Source organism: Amblyomma mixtum, chromosome 8 (assembly GCF_055824585.1).
Source record: "Amblyomma mixtum isolate Tamu chromosome 8, ASM5582458v1, whole genome shotgun sequence".
Classification (NCBI taxonomy): Eukaryota; Metazoa; Arthropoda; class Arachnida; order Ixodida; family Ixodidae; genus Amblyomma; species Amblyomma mixtum.
Genome location: NC_143019.1, coordinates 128,906,608 through 128,930,541, shown reverse-complemented (window position 1 = coordinate 128,930,541; position 23,934 = coordinate 128,906,608). Strand labels below are relative to the sequence as shown.

The 23,934-nt window shown below is 45.5% G+C and overlaps 1 protein-coding gene across 1 annotated transcript in view; it reads right to left on the bottom strand.

The window, feature by feature from the left end:
- Nucleotides 1–18,959, bottom strand: part of LOC149334395 (boophilin-H2-like) — a 35,582-nt gene extending 16,623 nt beyond the window's left edge. Inside the window, exons 1-3 of the mRNA XM_089557913.1 lie at nt 18,917–18,959; nt 13,404–13,592; nt 12,684–12,734 (exon numbers count right to left, since the gene is read on the bottom strand). Coding sequence (XP_089414039.1) covers nt 12,684–12,734; nt 13,404–13,592; nt 18,917–18,959 — 283 coding nt within the window. The remainder of the gene's footprint in view (nt 1–12,683; nt 12,735–13,403; nt 13,593–18,916) is intronic.
- Between the last annotated feature and the right edge of the window lie 4,975 nt (nt 18,960–23,934).

The window sequence follows — 23,934 nt, the reverse complement described above, 5'->3', positions numbered from 1 at the left end:
GAAGGACATGTGCAGAGACAAACACGTCAGCGCTAGTGCTAGTCTAACGCACTGTTTGCTGTTTTCTTCTGCATTCATCCAGAGATATACCAACTCTCCCATACTTTCGCCTTGATTATTATGGCGATAAAGGATGGACGGTGTTTTACAGTGGGGCAAGGCTCCCGAATCGGTAGCGCTAAATACGCTGTACCAAGATTGATATGAAATCCATGTTAATGACATTATGCGCAAATACTCCTTAGAAACAGTGATTACAAGAAAAGTGAAAGTGTAAAAAATGCAAGGATTACAAAAGGTTTATTTTGTATTTAGTAATTATATTTACGCAATGTTTTGCTTAAAGTAGCTCTTTTCTCAGCAACGTTTTTTAGAGAGCACAAATGTGCATTTGCGCTACATATAAGGAACAAAATTTTTAAAAAGCTCAGATTGTTTCCTTAAGTGTTCTTCATTCAGTACATCCGATAGGAGAAAAGAAAAGAAAAACTACGAGCCCAGTTTGATGCAATGTTAGAATTATGAGCCTACAAGGAGCTTGCTGCTTTTATAGGCTTTTATAGGCTTTTATAGGCGCAGATGAAACCCCCACAAAAGAGTGTATGCAGTTCCTGGATATTAGACTTTCTTTCAAGCAGGACTATGTATGCTGGATGTATTTACCAAGGTCGGTTAAGCCCCTTTTAAATTTTCAATCGGGTAATTCAAAAATTGTTAAATGTGTTATTGCTGTGGCATTTTTGTGGTCTTCTTTACTCAAGTCGTGCACTCACTCTTTGAATGATAGTTTTTCTGAGCAAGTAAATAGATTATGGTTGGCTGGTTTTCCAGATAATGTCTTGACTCTTGCCTGCAATAAGGTGTTAAAAAGAATTAAGGATGCCAACAGGCCATCACTGGGAGTGCAGATGAAGGAAAGAAAAAGAAGGTAGCGGTTCTTCCATATGTTCACCGCTTTTCACATCAACTAAAAAATGTGGGCAAGAGATGTAATGTGGACGTAATTTTTTCGGCCCCGAAAAAAATTGGGAGTATTTGTGCCACGGCTGACAAGCGCTCTGGTTGTGCTGTTCGTGATAAGCGGAAGGTGTGCATGTGAACCATGTAAACCGGTACATAAAATGCGAAAAAGGTGTAGTGTACCAGATTCCGCTGTCTTGTGGGCGCACGTATGTCGGTCAAACTGGCCGTTGCATGAATGTTCGCTTACAAGAGCACAACTTGTCGTTGGGAAAACCGCCTTCTTCGAATCTTGCTAAGCACTGTATGGAACGCAGGGGCTGTAATCCTTTACTCGATAAAACAACTGTTTTGTTTAGGCATCCTAATCAATTGACTAGAGAGATATCAGAAGCATATTATATCTATAAAAATCAGCCTACATGTGTCAGTGACCCATCTGTTGTCCTGCGTGAACGGGAATTTTCATATCTGGACGCGCCTGCGTGATTGCATAAGTATTGATGTTTTTGTTTTTATTGTGAGCATATATTTTCTGCGTTTGCGAATAAACGCTTAGTTGCGAGTCAGCGCTTGTGGTGTTCTCTTGTTTGTCCCAGTCCTGTGTGCGCTGAAATTTTTCAACATATAGGTATGCTTGACGAGGAGAAAAAGAAATATATTGTGCAATAGTGTTCTCATGCAAGTAAGCGCCAATATACGAAAAACTAAGCGGAGAGGTTCTTCGCTCATGCCCGAGACCATCAGAAAGTAACAACGCTTGCAATATACTAACAGGCCATTACCACGAGTATCGCGCGCCAGATCCCGTTCGTGGAAATTACGCACGCAGGTCTGGGAGCGCAGTAACAATGCTCCAGTCACAAGAACTGCGTGCTGCATAGTTTTTTGCTACGCGGATGCAATTAAGTTGGCTGCTTTTAAATTATCGCGCACTGACTCTGCTAATAGCAGCCGCGCAGCGCCGCAGCTGCTATTTTTGCGTGACTGGAGCAATGAATGAAGGTGATGACTTGTCTTACTTTCGGCAAAGGAGAGCTTTTAATACCGAAATCAGGAAACGTTTTCTATGTCGTATCAAAGTAGATTAAAATATGCAGAGCAACCACTTTGGGGCGCGCGCCTGGGCGATATGTCATCCTCCGGGCTCATTTTACTCGTCCTCGCTCGATTAGGTGGCTGGGTTGTAGCCGTGTCTCTAGTCCATGGTCATTTCCATATCATCATCATAATCAGTCTGACTACGCCCGCTCCAGGGCAAAGGCCTCTGCCCTGTCTCTCTAATTAACCCTGTCCTTCGCCAGTTGCGCCCACTGTGTCTCCGCAAACTTCTCAATCTCATCCGCCCACCCAACTTTCTGCCGCCCCCTGCTACGCTTGCCTTCTCTTAGAATCCACTCCGTTACCATTAAGGACCAGCGGTTATCTTAAGGACCAGCGGTTATCGCATTACATGCCCTGCCCAAGCCCATTTCTTCCTCCTGATTTCAACTAGGATATCATTAACCCGCGTTTGTTCCCTCACCCACTCCGCCCGCTTCCGATCTCTTAACAATCGTTACCCCCCCTGCCACTTTCAAGACTTTCGATCGGTTTCACATTTCCATGCCGCGAACTCTGAGATTCGAGGCGCGTCAGCTGAACCGAAGGAAGCCCGGTCTGACGGGAGCGAGCCGCCGCGAGACGTGTGACGTCGTGCACGCCTCCTGCCTGGGCAGGCGAAAACTGGCGCGCGCGCACAGAACCTACAAAACAGCGCCATCCGCGTAAAAATACACGAACTAAAGACTGCAGCTTTAGACAATCGCACCTTCTGAATCGAATTTCGGCGATCTGCTAGAAAGTCTCAATTTTATGCGGTATCCGTTTAAGCACAAGCGGTTATCTTGCCTTCCCATTACATCGCCTGCAAAGCGCATTATCTCTTCTAGATTTAGACAAGCATGTCATTAACCCGCGTTAATGACTTAAGCATCAAGCTTAAGTTAAAGACCACGCCGTGACCTATGGCAATAAAACGATAGGTGTAACGTTGAGACAGGCAGTGGGCATGGTGTGTGAGGGAACAAACGCGGGTTATTGACACCCTAGAGGAAATCGAGAGGAAGAAATGGCCTTGGGCAGGGCACAGAGTGTGACAGTCATGTAATGCTACACAGTGAAAAATGCAACACAGTGATGAATATTTACTTGTCCCAATTTCGGGCAGAAAAATACGCTTACAAGTATGTTTTTTTTCCCCCTCGAACGGTAAGCGAGTGGATCTCATTTCCCATGGATGTATTTGATCAAACGGTTTCATGTCAAAATTGGAAAATTATTTTTGAAAAACTTTAGCGATGTCGAATTGTGATCTGTGCTCCTTTTTTAATTAAATTCATATCAAGCGTATTATTTACGCTAGTAAGTGCTTTTTTTTCGATGAAAAGTCTCTCCTGCTTTAGCCAACGTCTACGCCTGCACAAATACTGAGTAAACATGATTTTTTGACGTTTGTTGATCACAAACGTTGTTAGCTAAAAAAAAATTCATAACGTAGGTTCAGGAAGAAAAAAATAATCGTCATCAACCTAACCACAGCCACTCCACACGCAACTCTTCTTATCTCTACCCTGCGCAGTTGTGGTTTCCTTAATCCCGCAAAACTCCTGACCTCATCCTCCCGTCTGACTCTTTTCTCTCATTGCCCATATAAATTTTTTTCGTGATTTCAAATAGGATATCATTAACTCGAGTTTCCTGCTTAACCCATTATGCCGTCTTCTTGTTCTTTAATCTTACATATATCATATTTCTTTCCATACTTCGCAGCACTGTCATAAATTTAAGCTATTTCGAGAGCCTTGAAGTTTCCTCCCAACAGGTGACTACTGGCAAGACATATCTGTTCTTACTTTCACCTCGAGTGATACTGGTGAGCCACTAATCATGACCTGACTAAGCCGGTCAAATGTGCTCTAGCCCATTCTTATTCGCCTAGTTTTTTCACGGACGTGGTTTGAATGAGACGTGAATTCCCGTCTTAAGTAGACGTACTCCCCTTACCGCTACCAATGCTTCGCTCGCTGTTGTAATCTGTTGTCCCCTTTCCAGATTTTAGAAGTTCGCTGTAATTTTTTGCAGATAAATTTTTAGATCATCCGAGGGACCTACTGCCTAGGTACTCAATTGCCTTCTAGAATGCGTCCACTGGGTTACTCCGGAAGACTATTTCATCAGAAAATTCGGAGATTGGTAAGGTGTTCTCCATAAAATTTGAACTCAAACTCTTCGCAAATTTGTTCCGTGAATACCTGAGAGAAGTTGACTGGTGAGTAATTTCCTCTGCTGGGTGAGCAGCACAACAAGTAAACAAGTAAACCCCAATAAACCGAACCAAACATTTCAAAATTTTATAGTTATCGCAGAAAGGCAGCTTTCAGTTAAAGACTTGAAAATTTGAACGTTTATAACTTTGGTTGGTTGGTTTATGGGGTTTAACGTCCCAAAGCGACTAAGGCTGAGAGACGCCGTAGTGGAGGGCTCCGGAAATTTCGCCCACCTGGGGTTCTTTAACGTGCACTGACATCGCACAGTACACGGGCCTCTAAAATTTCTTTGGAGGAGAAATTTTAGAGGCCCGTGTACTGTGCGATGTCAGTGCACGTTAAAGAACCCCAGGTGGGCGAAATTTCCGGAGCCCTCCACTACAGAGTGAACACTAAATAATGAAACAAGTCTTATTTTAAAAATTAGGCTTCCAGGGACATGATTAAAAAATGTTAAACTGCTTCTTAGAAGGAGTTCTTTTTCTATTGCTTTCATAACAGTCAGACACAGTAATTAGCATAAAATGTGATCTATAGACCAGAGAGTAAATCTAACTGCATATTTGAAATCAGCATGCGAAACTACAATAATTCTGGAAAGTTTCAGGTTGATAGTAATATTTTTTCGTCCTCGAGGAGATCAGCAACGTATATGTGTTTTCACTTGGCTTCATAAGAAACAAGCGCTTTAGAGGCCTATGCTCTTTTCTCTTTCCGAGATTTGTAAAACATCGGGAGAAACAATAACGCATATAAATAAGGACCTCAAAGAGAGTGCGTTGTTCGACGAGTCCGTCAGTCGTGATCAAAAAATGGCACTGCGCCCACGAAAACAAATACGAGATGTGTACACAAGGTGTTAGTGTCCCATCAATCAACTTGAGAAAGAAGGCAGGATTTTGGAGGGTGTACAGTCATTGGTATACGACGGTTTGAAGCTATAAAACGTGCGCCTTCTTTGGAATAAAAATCAGTCGCAGAGCAGCGCTTTTTGTGTACCCTTTTCCTCCTTGCTTGTATATGCCAATTACCCTATGTTCACCGTGAGCCGGCAGTGGTAACCACAACTATGATGATAACTATGCGCGTTGAAATGAGAGGTTCTTTTGTGCAAGCGAATGTGAACAATGAAAACAGCGCCTTTAGCATCAATTCACAGCGGCTATTTTGGTCAGTGTATGTCAAAAAACGTTGGCTTTATGAAATCCGATCAAAGAGACTCTGTTCCGCCAGCGGCTAATTTGCCCCGAGCCTTGTTGACGCCTTGATGGGGTGTGCTGCGAAGAGCTGCGTTTCAAAATATTTGTTAAAAGTGTTCGAAGCCAGTCATGCGAAACTAACGCACAATGTCCCCGAGGAGATCAAGAAGGTGTGTGTGTTTTCACTTGGCTTTTTGTGAAACGAGCGCTTTAGAGGTTCCGTGATTCATGAGACATCAGAGGAAACAATAATACATGTAAATTAGGACCTTAAAGCAATCAAGAGTCATGATGTGTACTTATGAGGATGTGTTAAAGTGACATCGCTCATCACCGTCGGGAAAGGGGCAACCTTTTCGTTCAGTTTTTTATGTTCTCTGATAGTTTTTTTTCTAATCGAGCGTCATTTCTCGCACGAGGAGCTATAACTACTTTCACTGAAGGATTGATGCTGAGTCGCAGGAAAGAGTTTTTTTTGTGTGTGTGTTCGTGAAAAAAATGCGCCTGCGGAATGCTCGCGTCATCATTTCATGCGGAGAGCTGATTTCAACAGTCAATGTGCTATGTGCTAGCATTATAGTGATAACTTATAGTGCATTTCAAAGCAGGCTTTGATGGTATTCTTAGGTCTTGTGCACAGCTATGCGGTTGGAAGCAATAAATATTTTTACAGGAAAGAAAAGCAAACCCGGGCTTCAAGAAGCAGTTTTTATTTGAATTGCATCAAACTGCAAACACGTCAGAAATTAAAAATCCCAGTCATTCGCAAACCTCCGCAGAGTGCAACAATCGTTTGGAAGTAGATTTCTTGATTTATTATTGAGTACACTTTCCCCAGTTATCGACAGAAAATACAGTGTAGGACACAGTCTTCGTCTAACGCGGCCTGTTGTAATGCAGCGGGCCTTACCCGCACGCTGCCATGCAGTCACGCACAGTAGCAAAATTGTTCCCGTTGCCACCGCACCCGCCGTAGATGAACGGGCGGCAGAGTCTGCTTGTTGGGTCGAAGTAGAAACGAGGGACACGCGCCTTGCAAAGGCCCCTGTATGGCGGCCTGCTGCATACGGCCCCATCGAAGGCTGTAAAGAAAAATAATTTTTCCACAATGACAGATGAGCTGATAAAGCTTCATATAGCTGAATGTGGATCATAAGTGATCACAACTCTACGACCGAGTACATTTCCCTGAATATATTCATGAAAAGTCATTTCCTGGTATCGATGTACATGTCTTTTTTACAGTACATTTGCCTTCACTTATCAACATTACTTTAATTGTTCCAGAAGGATGGAATATTGGAGAAAAACACAGCGTACTACTAAGACAAGGACGAAGGAAGGCCAGACGACACACCGCTGTATCGTCTTGCCTTCCTTCGACCTTCCTTTGTTTTCCCCAAGATGAACTACCAACTAGCGCGCTCTTCCACCCTTGCATGACACTTTCTTAGTGCATAATTGGTGAACATAGCGATGGTCCATTATCATTTGATGAAGGTGGCCATGTAATACCTTAATAGTCACATAATGTAGCTTCTAGTAACCAGACATCATCCTATTACTATATATATATGTCGCCTCACAATAAAATAATCAGTTGAAGTCAGCGCTGTATTGTCTTGTCTTTCTTCGTCCTTGTCTTAGGAATGCGCTGTGTTTTCCCCAAGATGAACTCCCAACTAGCCCGCTCTTCAACCCTTGCAATGATCGAATATGTTAGGATAGATTAAAAAAATGTTCTGGACGAACATTTGGCTGGTCAAAACACTTTCTAAAATAGTAGCGGAAAGGCGTGTGCTACGATAGCGTTCCAGCAGTGCAAACTTTAGACAGGTTCCAAAAGCGCCGATCAAAAATTTCGGCAACACACGCAAGTTTTCTTCACGGTAACAAAACCGCTTTTTCAGTCGCGTTGTATAAAGTGTGCTTGATATCTTTTTTTTTTCAGGGCGAAGAGTTTTTAACTGGATTGGCTATATTGACCGAGCCCATTGAAAATTGTGCCCTAACAGTATCTCGAGCAGCAACAAGGTATCAAGCGTGGAGGATACTAAAGTGAGCGGCGTCAAGGCATCCATTACTGCAGAAATTAGGTCCCAGTTATACGAAGTGACTATCCTAAAATAAATGGCAGCACTAGACATGACATTCTGCAATCTCTAATTAGTTTGGGAATTAGAATTTCAGGGGGTATTGAATTGCACAAAAAGTCTCAAGAACTGTTCGCGAAAAATTTGTTTCCTAGATTGTAACTTTAAGTTCAATTTTGCAGCATTATAACTAACGGCCACTCTTACTGCAGGGTCAGAAAAAGTGAATTTTACCGCTTATCGTTAAACGATTTCAAATAGTAGCAATGTGATACATAATGGATTTATTATGATATCGCTTTAATGGCGATATTTCACGGAATTGATGCTTCCAGCAGTGGGCTGTATTTCCTCCCGCATTGGGACATGCTAAATGTAGTACATTTTCTTTGGGATAAATTTGAGTACAAAGCTTTGCAAATCAGGAAACTGAAAGTGATGAAAAACTAGTTTATTTGATAACCTGATATCGCTTTACATAGCAGAATAATACAAGTGGTTTTCAATATATATTTTTACAGCTTTTGGGCATGGCAGTTAACTACCCACTGCAGCGCGCAAGACAAGAGTGCAGCGTGTATGTAGTGCAAAATATGGGCTGCGCGATTGCGGCGGATGCACGCAAGAGTATTCAAGCCGCATTTTGAGTTGGAGGTTAGCGCTTCTTTTGTCAAACCCCGAGATTCCACAAGTACTTTCGTTTGGGCTAGTTAGTTCGTAGCTAGAGCGAAACAAAACTGCGCGAAGAAGACGGGACAAAAGAAAGGCACGAATACATACACACAAAGCGCAGACTCTTGACTGGCACGTTGACAGTGCGATGAGGTTAACATAGGTAGTTGCCGCTTGTCCCTTGTTCATAGGAAGAGTGGTAGAGCCCAGAGTAGAAGAAATGTATCGAAGTAAGACATGATGTTGGGCTAGTGGCTAGTTTGTTTCGCTCTAACCATAAAACCGACTAGCCCAACATCATGTCTTACTTCGATACATTTCTTCTACTCTGGGCTCTACCACTCTTCCTATGAACAAGGGACAAGCGGCAACTACCTATGTTAACGTCATCGCACTGTCAACGTGTCAGTCAAGAGTCTGCGCTTTGTGTGTATGTATTCGTGCCTTTCTTTTGTCCCGTCTTCTTCGCGCAGTTTTGTTTCGCTCTAACCATGAACCGACTAGCCCAACATCATGTCTTAGTTCGTAGCCATGCTTGAAACAGAATGACGCAAAAGGGACGAGGACAAAAAGGAACGTGAAGCAACAAGACATGCGCTTTTCCTGTTGCTTCACGTTCCTTTTTGTCCTCGTCCCTTGTGCGTCTTTCTGTTGCAAACATGGCCTGAGATTCCAGTTCAATAGTTAAACGCTACAGCCTTGCCACTTTTATTACCGGGCCTGTAGGAGACCAACAGATGCAGGCCACTGGTAAAGCCATTCGCACGTAGACGTCACACGAGCATTGCGGTTGGTGCTAACCACGTGCCAATAGTGTGACGCCGAACGTGTGCCAAAGAAAACACGCCATCCTCCTCAGCCGCGAGCTCGCCGCCAGGCTACGCTGTGGCTACCAACAAGGGCGAGGATGCGATTGTGGACAACAACGGAAAATTCCAGACACTGATTGTGCGCGATCTCGATCCCGTCAAAGCCACTCCTAAAACATTAAGCAGGGTCACCCCTGCAAGGGGCGCTAAGCCTGACGCAGGAACAGGTGGACTGTTCGTGGGGTGGACTCTTGTGCGCTCTGAGCTGAGAAGACGTGTGGCTCGGATCTACATTTACGCGATGACGTTAAGGCTTCCTTTGCACGGAACAAGCGGCGTCGTCTCTTCGGAGTTGTCACGCAGTGGAACTCACGTCACACATGAGGTCACGCGAAATATGATGCCACACATGGATCTGTGGAATGAAAGTCATTAAGAAACAAGTAGTGTAATATAATTAAAGGTGCTGTTTTTACTCAAATGATGAAGCTTTTTAAAGTAAATGGTTTTGCCTAAACAAAATATTTGGAGACTTTCAGTTGGGATTCGAACCTGCTTTGCTTTGGTTGCGAGTCATTGCAGCGCTATGCCACACAGGAGCGTTTATACCCATTGTCTAACAGCGCGGATTTCTATATTTCTCGCTTAGCCTTTCATGCAAGCTCGTATCTTACGACTGTATGCTAACAGTCGTGTGTGTAATCATAGGTTCTAATTACGACCGTATTAATTGAGCGAATAGCCCCGCAGGGGTGGCTCAGTCGTTACGGCGCTCGGCTGCTGACCAGAAAAACGCGGGTTCGATCTCAGCCGCGGCGGCCCAATTTCGATGAAGGCAAAATTCTAGAGGCCCGTGTACTGTGCGATGTCAGTGCATGTTACAGAACCCCAGATGGTCGAAATTTCCGGAGCCCTTCACTACGGCGTCCCTCATAGCCTGAGTTGCTTTGGGACGTTAAACCCCAATAAACCAACCAACCAAACCAAATTGAACGGGAAGAAAACTGCATGCTGCAATGCGGAATAGTTCCGTCGGCATACTACGGCCAGCCCAAAACCTATACGTCGCTGCGAACACAGATGGCACGCGATCTGTACAAAAGTGCGCGTCGTCTTCGTTTCATTTCTCACTGCGGAACCTGCGTCCGGGTGGAACTCTACTTTTCTCCTTCAGGGTTCTCCGATTTGGGTGACGTCTTGTGACGTCTCTTCCGGTCTAATGTGTGACGTCGCTCGCAGTGGGCTAATCAGTGTCAGACATTCTGCATGCCTCTGGAACCTTCCATACCGTCACTGATGCGTGTTATGCCTCACGGGAAGCGGAAAGACGTCCCGCGATCGCTGATCACCAACGTTTCTAGAGAGGGTCAGTTTGGAAACAGCGCCGACGCGCCAGAGAGCGGAGCGGGCTCACGCGAGAGCTGCGGTCGCTTTGAGGTGTCGAGGTCGTCGTGTGCTATTCCCTGCATGAGCAGCGTCAGCACAAAACGGCTGGAATGAGTACAAAAACGCATTTGTGGAATACAAGCGTAGTGTTCACCTTCATCTCCTATGTATTACTGAAACAAGACGGCATGTTACCAGTTATGACCACAATCTCACCTGGGCACATTCAAGACGCTTTGGCAAACGGCTCCTGATATGCGCATGACGTATTCATTCAGTTATTTCAAATGGACATCCAATAGACTGCTTTCAAACGCTATCGCTTTACCTTAGCCATCTGTTACAACTGACATTCGCATTATGTTTCCATCTTGGCATGTGCAAAAGGGGAGGGGTATTGAGAGAAAGGGAGCATTGGCAGCGAAATAAAAAAAACGACAAATAAGCCTTCTTTTTTAAAAATTGTTTTCTTACGTTTCAGTTGCACAAAACCAATTTATGGTAAAGTGATAAAGAGCAGCCGACTACAAATACTTAAGAATACACATCTATGAGCCATTGTGACTGATTTAACGCATTCCGATAAGGGCTTTTGGTTTTAGAGCTATTATTGCTGCCTTGCTTTATCCAAGTTACACGTGAGAGCATGAGCGAAGAAAGCACAAAAGAGGAAACAGGACGTGCGCCTTGTGTCCGAAGGGCTTTTTTTTTTATCCTTTTTGTCAGAAACATTGCTTCTAACTTCTATTACTCTCAGGCTCTTAACAATCGTATTCTTTCTGGTAAGACGGGAACACCAAGAAACCTAAGATTTCAAGCGGGGTTTGAAGGAGCCAAAAGAAAGCAGCAGCCAAAAGCGGTCTTTATATGTGAGATATAGCACTTAACGAGATGTCGTTAAGAAGAAAATAGGAGTTTGCGACCAAGCCAATGATGCGAAGTTGAATAGGTGTTCGAATTAGTTCTGGCAATCTCAGTCAAAACTCTATTCAATCACACAACTGTTCAAAAAAACCCAAGGGTAATTAGGTTTAATACGGCCGCTTTCTGCTGCAGCCGGTGTGACGAAGTGAGCGGAAAGGGATAATCCCTTAGAAAATTTTGTGATGCAACGGCGACTTCAGCCGCAGTAAGAGAAGGAAGGTCAGCAATAATGGTCACCAGGGATGCGGTCTGACCACGGTTGACAAAGAGGACGTGCAAATACACTTTTCTCCGATGCATATTACCCACGTGAGGAGTTCTATCAAGTGTGCCACCGCGGTGGCTCAGTGGTTATGGCGCTCGGCTGCTGACCCGAAAGACGCGCTCCAGGATACCGGCCGCGGCGGTCGCATTTCGATGGAAGCGACATTCTAGATGCCCGCGTGCTGTGCGATATCAGTGCACGTTAAAGAACCCTAGGTGGTCATCGGAGCCCTCCACTACAGCTTCCGTCATAGCCTGAGTCGCTTTGGGACGTTAAACTCTATAAAATCAAACTGAAACCAAACCATTTTTGTCAAGGCAAATTACGAGGTGGGAAGGAAACGTCGTGTTTCTCCGATTTTACAGTGCCGAACCAGGTCTGGTGTACGCTTCTGCCCCAACAGATGGCACTCAAGCAGTGCGTGTCGTCATGGTTCAGCATCTATGTCTGTTCTGTGGAAAGTCCGTTGGAGAGACCCATCGTTAATGGGCTCCACACTTGAGGTGGGGCACTTGTATCCCCTTCGTTCTGTGTTTATTTCATCTGACCGCTTGTAAATGTTTTATTAAAAGCTCTTTTGTTCCTTCACTCTCCAAAAAAAGGCCTCGGAGCATTCTGGCTACCAGTCCGGAATACGGGGTTTGAACCCGGTCGCGTTGCGAAGGCAGCGAAACGCACAACGCGCCCGTGTGCTGTGCGGTGTCAGATCACTTTAAAGATCCCCAGGTGGTCGGAATTATTCCACAGCCCTGCGCTACGGCACCTGTTCTCTCATTTTTCTCTCACTCCTTTTTTGATGCCTTCGTCCACGGCGCGTTTCAGGTGCCCACCGAGAAGTAGAACATTTACTGCGTCTTTCTTCTCCTCAAAAATGACCTTCTAAGCATAGCCTGAGCTCCTGTCTGAGAGCGTGCTAATTATTTCACAACTCAAAATAAATAAATGACCAGCGAAAACTTGCTACGTGCCAGAATCCAAAATGCTTAATAATCAAATGAAAGACCCGCCAGGTACTGCGGAAAAATAATTTCAATTTCCTTCAGTGATATGAGCTATTTGTTGCTTACCCGGTTTCCTAGCATTCTTGTCACCGAACGCACTCAGCACCAGATTGTTTTCTGAAAAAGGAAAAAAATTGTTATAGAGGCATGGCTCTTTGAAGGTAATTTGTGTTTTAAACCATTTGCCTAGAAGCAGAGGTCGCGAAAGCAAACATATAAATTACTATGTAATTGAGAACGTGATTCCATTTCCTATAAACAAAATTATGTGCGATAGCGTGTGTACATCCACATTAATGCGCGTATCTGTTGTGTTATAAAAACAAAACACGCAAAATTTACTGCGCGAATAAAGCAAAGGGTTCATTTTGGCTCTCGAGATTTCTAAACTGTTTCTTAGCCAGAAATAAAAACAAACTTTAGGAAGAGAAACTTCAAAACCTGTGCAAAAAAAAACCTCTCCAGAAAATTTGAAAGTTTCAAACTAACAAATAAGCAAGCACGCGTGTAAAATCCTACAGCAGACTCTGTTCGAGACCGATAATGTGACCGCAGGTGAGGAAAGGGACTTTGATAAGCGCGAATCATACTGCTATATCTCGGCATGACATTCTTCTATACGCAATTTTTTTACTACTGGATACGTATAAGCAACAATCCTATATATTAAGGTGCGATATATCCGGTGCAGGCTATTTTGGCATCTTCTTTTAGCTTTTAACTAGGTGAGAGAACTTGCGCAGCGTGATAAATGCAAATCTCCGCTGACACCGAGTACAAACTCACGTGTTGCAGGCATACATATCCGTTCACATTTTTCCTTGATCAGGTATCGGTTCTGGTTGCCCCCGCAACCGCTGTAGGAGAACTTCTCGCACTTGCCAGTCACCGTGTTGAAAAACCACCTCGGCAGCCGAGCTTTGCAGAATCCAGGATCGGGCTGCAGGGCGCACTGGCTTTCAATTTTTGTAGCTGCTAGGAAAGAAAAAGTTCGGAATAACTGAAAGTATTTACAATGTTGTCAATGACTATCCTTAAGTAAGCGACATGCCTTGCAATTTCGAGATGCCTTTCGACTGCAAAAGGCAATGGGCACACATCTGGGCAGCGTGCCCCGTCTTGCTGACCCATAATGTTAAGCACATCTGTGGCTGTGACATTTAGCCATTTTGAAGTTGTACTCTTTGAAGTCTGTTGTTTACGCAATCTAAGTGCCATCGGATGCCAGAAAACCAGAGTACTCTGCGTTACCGATGCTATCGGCTGCCTAAATAACGTAGGCAAGGATTTTAGCACGTCATTTGAGGGAATAATGTGCAAAGCTCAGGCTTATTTGTGATTGTGAAGACAAACCTCCCACTAAACTTAGAAGGCGCAGCATACTCGAGTATGTAGAGCTTGAGGCAAGCAGTAGCCTCATAGTATATCTGTGCAAAAAGATAGTTTGCAAAATGGGGATTATCGGCAATAATCGTGCTTAGAATGGGGATGTGCTGGAGTCATGTTATGAAACTCACCCAAATTAGTCGGTAAATTGGAACATGCTATTTATTTATAGGAATGTTTTAGGAAGGAACTTAGCGTCAATAATCGGCTGCAAAGGGAAGTTCATAATTGGTATATCAGATAGTTATGCGCAGGTTTGATTTAAGCGGCGTCTGAAAGCTGCTTAAATTGAGAGCAATAGCAATGCATGGTAGTTAATACGCGCAGAAAGGTACCATGGCGGTGCAATAATTCTGACTCTTCGCCATTGTCTGGAGGAAGTCAATAATCACCGAAATGAGGGAAAGCGTAAGGAATTTTTTTGGTGCATATTTATTAGTTTTTAACTTTAATTTGTTATTCTGACAGATAGGAAATGAATGGGGCCAATTTTTTTTACGGCTGAAAGACAATAAGAAAGTATCACAAAAAGCAATCACATGCCGCTGGTGGGAGTTAAGGAGAGAACGTCTCTGAAGATGCCCTCAGGCCGAAGGAAAAAGCACTAGAGTAAAATAAAGTTTTCCCTTCCTTCCTACGAAACGGAATTACCGACGACAACGCTCGTCGGGCTTGTCAAACGTGCCGTCGGGCTCCGACACTCGTGGGCGTCGGTGCCGCTCGCCCAGTGCGACACGGGCTCTAAACGCGTTTATGAAAGCAGATCGCACCACGGGCATGTTTTTGTCACTACCAGCGTGACGCCTGCTCGAACATCCTATGAAAATGGGAGCAGGGACCGCCAGCAGAGGACGGAGGACGAGGTGGGAATGGTAAGAAGTGGATAGCTACAGAATACGGCCCAGCTCTTAGTAGCGCTAGGGCGTTTATCCAAGCAGATGGCATCATGGGAATTCTTTTGTCACAACTAGCGTGACGTCTGCTCGAACATCCTATGACAATGGGAGCAGGGACCGACAGCAGAGGACGAGATGGAATGGGTAAGAAGTGGATCGTTACAGAATACGGCCCAGCTCTTAGTAGCGCTAGGGCGTTTATCCAAGCAGATGGCACCATGGGAATTATTTTGTCACTACCAGCGTGACGTCTGCTCGAACATTCTATGACAATGGGAGCAGGGACCGACAGCAGAGGACGAGATGGAATGGGTAAGAAGTGGATCGCTACAGAATACGGCCCAGCTCTTAGTAGCGCTAGGGCGTTTATCCAAGCAGATGGCACCATGGGAATTATCTCGTCACAACCACCGTGACGTCTGCTCGAACATACTATGAAAATGGGAGCAGGGACCGACAGCAGAGGACGAGATGGAATGGGTAAGAAGTGGATCGCTACAGAATACGGCCCAGCTCTTAGTAGCGCTAGGGCGTTTATCCAAGCAGATAGCACCATGGGAATTTTGTCACTACCAGCGTGACGTCTGCTCGAACATCCTATGACAATGGGAGCAGAGACCGACAGCAGAGGACGAGATGGAATGGGTAAGAAGTGGATCGCTACAGAATACGGCCCAGCTCTTAGTAGCGCTATGGCGTTTATCCAAGCAGATGGGACCATGGAAATTATTTTGTCACAACCAGCGTGATGTCTGCTCGAACATTCTATGAAAATAGGAGCAGGGACCGACAGCAGAGGACGAGATGGAATGGGTAAGAAGTGGATCGCTACAGAATACGGCCCAGCTCTTAGTAGCGCTATGGCGTTTATCCAAGCAGATGGGACCATGGGAATTATTTTGTCACAACCAGCGTGATGTCTGCTCGAACATCCTATGACAATGGGAGCAGGGACCGACAGCAGAGGACGAGATGGAATGGGTAAGAAGTGGATCGCTACAGAATACGGCCCAGCTCTTAGTAGCGCTATGGCGTTTATCCAAGCAGATGGGACCATGGGAATTATTTTGTCACAACCAGCGTGATGTCTGCTCGAACATCCTACGACAATGGGAGCAGGGACCGACAGCAGAGGACGAGATGGAATGGGTAAGAAGTAGATCGCTACAGAATACGGCTCAGCTCTTAGTAGCGCTATGGCGTTTATCCAAGCAGATGGGACCATGGGAATTATTTTGTCACAACCAGCGTGATGTCTGCTCGAACATCCTATGACAATGGGAGCAGGGACCGACAGCAGAGGACGAGATGGAATGGGTAAGAAGTGGATCGCTACAGAATACGGCCCAGCTCTTAGTAGCGCTATGGCGTTTATCCAAGCAGATGGGACCATGGGAATTATTTTGTCACAACCAGCGTGATGTCTGCTCGAACATTCTATGAAAATGGGAGCAGGGACCGACAGCAGAGGACGAGATGGAATGGGTAAGAAGTGGATCGCTACAGAATACGGCCCAGCTCTTAGTAGCGCTATGGCGTTTATCCAAGCAGATGGGGCCATGGGAATTATTTTGTCACAACCAGCGTGATGTCTGCTCGAACATCCTATGACAATGGTAGCAGGGGCCGACAGCAGAGGACGAGATGGAATGGGTAAGAAGTGGATCGCTACAGAATACGGCCCAGCTCTTAGTAGCGCTATGGCGTTTATCCAAGCAGATGGGACCATGGGAATTATTTTGTCACAACCAGCGTGATGTCTGCCCGAACATTCTATGACAATGGGAGCAGGGACCGACAGCAGAGGACGAGATGGAATGGGTAAGAAGTGGATCGCTACAGAATACGGCCCAGCTCTTAGTAGCGCTATGGCGTTTATCCAAGCAGATGGGACCATGGGAATTATTTTGTCACAACCAGCGTGATGTCTGCTCGAACATCCTATGACAATGGGAGCAGGGACCGACAGCAGAGGACGAGATGGAATGGGTAAGAAGTGGTCGCTACAGAATACGGCCCAGCTCTTAGTAGCGGTATGGCGTTTATCCAAGCAGATGGGACCATGGGAATTATTTTGTCACAACCAGCGTGATGTCTGCTCGAACATCCTATGACAATGGGAGCAGGGACCGACAGCAGAGGACGAGATGGAATGGGTAAGAAGTGGATCGCTACAGAATACGGCCCAGCTCTTAGTAGCGCTAGGGCGTTTATCCAAGCAGATGGGACCATGGGAATTATTTTGTCACAAGCAGCGTGATGTCTGCTCGAACATTCTATGACAATGGGAGCAGGGACCGACAGTAGAGGACGAGATGGAATGTTTAAGAAGTGGATCGCTACAGAATACGGCCCAGCTCTTAGTAGCGCTATGGCGTTCATCCAAGCAGATGGCACCATGGGAATTATTTTGTCACTACCAGCGTGACGTCTGCTCGAACATCCTATGACAATGGGAGCAGGGACCGACAGCAGAGGACGAGATGGAATGGGTAAGAAGTGGATCGCTACAGAATACGGCCCAGCTCTTAGTAGCGCTAGGGCGTTTATCCAAGCAGATGGGACCATGGGAATTATTTTGTCACAACCAGCGTGATGTCTGCTCGAACATTCTATGACAATGGGAGCAGGGACCGACAGCAGAGAACGAGATGGAATGGGTAAGAAGTGGATCGCTCCAGAATACGGCCCAGCTCTTAGTAGCGCTATGGCGTTCATCCAAGCAGATGGCACCATGGGAATTATTTTGTCACTACCAGCGTGACGTCTGCTCGAACATCCTATGACAATGGGAGCAGGGACCGACAGCAGAGGACGAGATGGAATGGGTAAGAAGTGGATCGCTACAGAATACGGCCCAGCTCTTAGTAGCGCTATGGCGTTCATCCAAGCAGATGGCACCATGGGAATTATTTTGTCACTACCAGCGTGACGTCTGCTCGAACATCCTATGACAATGGGAGCAGGGACCGACAGCAGAGGACGAGATGGAATGGGTAAGAAGTGGATCGCTACAGAATACGGCCCAGCTCTTAGTAGCGCTAGGGCGTTTATCCAAGCAGATGGGACCATGGGAATTATTTTGTCACAACCAGCGTGATGTCTGCTCGAACATTCTATGACAATGGGAGCAGGGACCGACAGCAGAGAACGAGATGGAATGGGTAAGAAGTGGATCGCTACAGAATACGGCCCAGCTCTTAGTAGCGCTATGGCGTTCATCCAAGCAGATGGCACCATGGGAATTATTTTGTCACTACCAGCGTGACGTCTGCTCGAACATCCTATGACAATGGGAGCAGGGACCGACAGCAGAGGACGAGATGTAATGGGTAAGAAGTGGATCTCTACAGAATACGGCCCAGCTCTTAGTAGCGCTAGGGTGTTTATCCAAGCAGATGGCACCATGGGAATTATTTTGTCACTACCAGCGTGACGTCTGCTCGAACATCCTATGACAAATGGAGCAGGGACAGACAGCAGAGGACGAGATTGAATGGGTAAGGAGTGGATCGCTACACAATACGGCCCTGCTCTTAGTAGCCTTAGGTACAGTTAAGTTACTGTGTGTCTCGATGGCGCTACGAGTGCAGAGTAACTTATTGCAGTGAGCGTCTCACAGCATTGCTTTATTTATTTCTACGTAGCGTTAAGGATTTGAAAGGTAATGCGCAACCAGCTAAAGGTTGCTTTTCCACTCCCGGTTATTTATGCTGTGCGTAGATGTTAGAATGCAATGATGGTTTCACTTGCACTGAAGAAAAATTTCAAAAAGTGCTTCGTATTAGCTCAGTTCATCGGCGCACGAGACACTTTCAGTAGTACTGGAGCGCCGATTATCCTTAGTTTTTAATGCGACTGGGAAAAGAGTGTTAATCACTGCCGATCACCTTTCGGGGCAGATAGTAAAGGAACGATATTCTACACGCTTCAAAATGAATTGTTTTGCTTTGCTTTTGCTAACAACAGGAGTGAGTAACGTAGTTAATGCGCGCAAGCATTGCTCGTCAGACTTACCAAGTGCGGATCCAGTGAACGCAAGGATGAGGTACAGCTTCATGATGACCTGGGGTGCCTCTAACTGAGCGCAGGTTTGCTCGCCTGCTGAACGTTTTATACAAAGAAGAACAATGCGCCGTGGTTATTTCCACGGCCCCTATCTCGCTCTGCGGACTAGAAGATAACCAGCACTAACGAAACCCATCAGAGCAGACTTCCACAGTAAGCGCGCAAGTTGATTTGATAGCGATGGTTAAGTTTGCGTGTAGAGAGAAGGCCTGCAGGAAAAAAATAAGTGGTAGACGCACCGGCAGACGTAATTAATCAGAGAAAAAATCAAGGATTTGTTAAGATTTTTTTAGCCCACTCCAAAAATCCAAAAATACCGTCAGATATCCGAAATAAATGCATATATTGAAGGATTCCACTTAAGATGCAAGAAACGAAAAGCCGAGTAATAAAGCAAGACTGAAACATTGCTGGAAAGGAAAAACTGCAGTCTTTTGTTTGTGTCTGTGTACATCATGTTCGATCCAACACACCTTTCTGCAGGGAAAGGTAGAATTTAAATATGTAAAGCACATTATTAGCCACCTAATGAGACTGACAGGACTGACTGATATAAAACGTTCATTATTCTTTTCTTTTTTTTCTTTTCTGTTCTTTTAGACAGGTACAAGTGTCTGGGAGAATCCAAACGATTCCGTGCAAGATATGCGGACCACTTGCAATCATCGCTGTTTTGTCTTCCTTTAAATGAGGAAAGCGAAGAGCCTTGTGAACGAAACGGCGCACGCCTAACGCGTTGCATTGATCCCGTCATTTTGGTTTCGGGCGATCTCGTGGATGAATGCGCCCAAGTTCAGGAACTAGTACGGATGAATTAATAGAACGGCTTCTCGAATGCATGCATGGAGCCACACCTGGTTACATCTCTTGACTTTCGTTACTCTTTTAAATGCCGAAATATCGCTCTACACGCACAGCTGTGATTAATCTCGCGGAGCAAGGTGCCTGTTCGACAATGAAATTTCTTTCTTCGAAGTTAGACAAAGCAGGTCAACGCAAAGCGTAGAATGAAAGGGGACATGCGTGCTCTACACTCTGGAAGCATTATACCAGCTGACGGGCTACTGAGGAAACAAAGATTTATTTTTTCCGCCAATCCACATGTCAGCTGTGAGCCTGACTGCGCGACCGTGTGCGATAATCACTGATGAATCAAGTTCTCGCGCAGACGAAAGGGTCAAGGTGTACTCCTCGTGATTTCTCACGGATAAAAATTGCTAAATTTTATACCGAAAAAAACAAAAGCGGTAATTAAACCGTAGCAAAATGCAAAGCCAAACTTTAAGGTCTGGAAAAAAAACACCCAAAGATGTCCGGGAAATTTTGAAAAGCAAAAACCGAAACGTCTAACCCTTCTCGATGGCTACTGACTTACACATTTGCCGTTGTGTGGAGTGCACCTGACGTGCCAACGACTAATCAGTCTGCGCTCATGTCGCCTCCATTGTGATTCCCGGTGCCTTGACCCGGATCTGTCTATCTTGTCTGCACAATCAGCTCCTACAGACAACTTACTCGATTTCGCAACAAGAATAAATGGTCCTTGCTGAATCTATATGGTTTAACTTGACACTTGAACTATGTACGTTTCGTGTTCTCTACGCTATGAAAGGAGATATCCTCCTCTATGGGTTCGTATGAAAGCTTATAGTTTGTGCTAACGAACGTAGTAGCGCGGGATGCCGACAGCTCACACATTGTACCTGCACGAAAATTAACACAGAATCTGTGGCATTTTTTAATACATTTAAGACTCGCAAAGTTCACCAAAAAAGAACACCTAATGGCGTTTTTTCCTGGCGCTTCTGATCGGGAGACGCTCTCATTCGCTTTTTGGTGTGTTTTCAAATTATGACTATTGATTTCCGGTTCCCTAAATAAACAGTGGGTTTGTCTTCGACTGTGAACCAACTCCTTCGAAATGTTTCTTTAGCAGTATATTCGTCATTGTTTTTTGTCGAAAAAGGAGACAACTTGTAGGCGTCCATAGTTTTTACGGTACGTGCCTCTAAAGCCTGCAATTTCGGAGTGGAACGCGATTTTTTGGACTGCAAAACTTTTTATGTCCAACGAAAAAGGGAGTTTTTTAGGCTCCCCGACTAGACAGTGGCCAAGAGTTCATGACACCTGGTGGCCGCTTAAGCCAGTCGGACGGCTTCTAGTTGGAACTCTGAACTAGTGCTGTTTAGTAAATCCACCCATTGGTCGATTATACCAATGGGTAGAATTGTAGAAGACCATGACTAGGATATTTTTACCTCTGTGAAAAAAAATTATTCACCTCCATGGAGTGCAGTTTCAATCCTTCCTGAAGACGCTGCTTGATGAGAGAGGACACTACTGCTCCAGTACATGCGCCAATGTACCGCTTGAGAGTAGACATACTTGGCAGAGACAAGACACCAGTCTCCCGAAGAAGGCGGTACCCAGCTGGCGACTTTGCATGCCAAAGAACGCATTTGCATATTGTCTCCTCTCGCCATCGCCCTTTTTTTCTGCTCAGGAAAGCCAGCTGCTTTTGAAGGAGTGTTTTTTCATTGTTCTCCTCCACCTTTTCCTGCAAGTATGACATTGAATAACACGTCGCGGGCTGCATGCATGCAATGGAAATTTTTGTAAACGAATTTTCAAATAGAGATTAGTTCACACCTGGACGACTGCGACGTTTGTTTTCTTCATGAAAACTTCCGACTTTTATTCTGCTGTCTCCAGATAGTGATCTCTCCTTGGAATTTTTCCTGCTTTTTCCGCAGCCTTTGACATATCCGCGGGAGGTTATTCACTTGCCTCAGAAGATTTGTCATTCGTGAAAAAGAAGGTCTCTTCTGAACCTCACATGGCCTGGTTGCTTTTGATGAACTTCAGAGGCTATGGGGGGACTTGCTACGCTAGTGCTTCTCACATGTTTTAGGAAAGCAAAAAGCAGATTCAGGTGAAGGCAGAAATGGAAACACAAACGAAAATTCACTAACAGGTACCTCCACTGATGGTACCTGTGAATGACCTTGGGAAGGTGGCAACAGTGCTTCTATCGATATTCTAGCATCTTCATGGGCCGTATCACTGTGAGACTCACCTATGCTTGTCTGTAGGTCAGTCCTTTCAGATGGAGAGCAATCAGGGTTTGGGATGTCTTGCCTGGAGCATATATTAGACACAATATTTGGGTGTTCCCCAAATGGAGAATATTGATGCAAAACACTTGCCTAGTTCTCTTGGCCTTCATACGAGGCTTGCTTCCCGACAGCCCCGGCAGAGCATTGCTTTTCACAGCTTTCCATTCCTTCTTGTGTGGTTCCTGCAGGTGGACTGGGTAAATCGGGAATAATAAAAGGTATGGCATCTGATTTCAGCTTTCGTATCCTCAATCCTTCCCTGAAGTCTACAGGTTTGAAATGCAAAACCTTGCTGCGGTCGCTCGGCACCCATGGCTGTGTCCTTGGGCCTGCGAATATATGTGTGCATAATTTTTCCTCACAAAGTCTGATGGCAGGCAATGGACGCAGACAATTTTCTAATTATAGGGAGACCACTGCGTGACACATAAGGAATGCTTGTAGGCTCACTATCTGATGACTACTCCAATTGACTGCCGGCGGTATACGTTAACGGCAGCTGCACTTGTGCCTGTCGAATTTGAAGAGAACGACCACGCTGTTCTGTCGGGTTAGTCATAGTTTTGTCAAAACACAGCGTTCGCACAGAACAGAGTAAAATGCACTAAAACAAGCTTCTCATCAAAACAAAACGTGTACGTGCTGAATTCCTGCCACGGCCATGTGGACGGCTTGGTCAGGCTAGAGCATGACAAAAGGCAAATGCAGTTTCTAGCTTTGTACGCGACGTCAACGATCCTCGCTTGGTTTTTCTAGCGGTCAGCAAACATAATAAACCAACACAATACTCTAGCGTTCTAGCTGCATATCGTAGGTAGGTAGACACATGATGTGAAAACTGACTAGTCATTTAGCCGATTCTCACGGTGTATGGAATTCAACTTTCTCAGCAATTTACCTTGTGCCTGTCGAGAGATCTTCAACCACTCGTGTCGAATTTGGGTAAAGGGAAACTCGCGGAACAATATCCCAGTCGTGATCCTTGACCGCCGCCCACTTGACTTGCAGAAAGGAACGTAACAGTACACTATAGCGAGAAACGGTGCTACTGCTGCCGTACCCTAATGATGTTGTTAAGTGCATTCCCTAAGTGACACACGCTCACCCCTGAATGTCACAAAAGCAAACACCTTCGGCACGCAAACACAAGGGGAGCACGCGGAGACAGCCGTGCTGAGAGCAAAGCCTGCAAAGCGACAGCAGTAAGCTGCGGCGCCACGGCTTGCGGTGGCAGTTTGGCGAACTAAAGAAACTAGACAAGCAAAAACAAATCTGGTGACAGGGGGAGCGTCAGCATGAACAGGTCGGAAGTTTAGAGAGGAGGTCTTGCTCTCAGCCTACCTCCACCGAGTCCTGTCGCCTCTAACACGCAACACGTCAACGCACGTGCGAAACTCCAGCCACTTCGTCGAACGTCTTTCCCACGTACAACTTGAAGCGGACGAGTGCATTGTTTCATTCGATTTGGTCTATCTCTTTGCCAGCGTTCCTGTGCCCTTTGCCCTTTCCGCAGCGAAGCAAACCCTCGAAGCGGACGCTGACCTAGGCACCAGGACGAGCCTGAACCCAGAAGAGCTCTGCTGGCTTTGGAGCTTTGCCTAAGCGGTAGAGCTTTTTACTTCAAAGGAGGATTTTATAAGCAGACCAGCGGCACTGCCATGGGCGCCGCGATCTCGGTGACTGCTGCCAACCTGACGATGGAGGCCATCTATAAGGAGGCACTCATCTAGTTTCAAAAAAAGCCAAAAGTTTTCATCCGTTACATTGACGACTGCTTCTGCATTCTGAAGACATCGCAGGTCGAAAACTTCCTGGCACACCTCAACTCAGTCGAACCTTCTATTCAGTTCA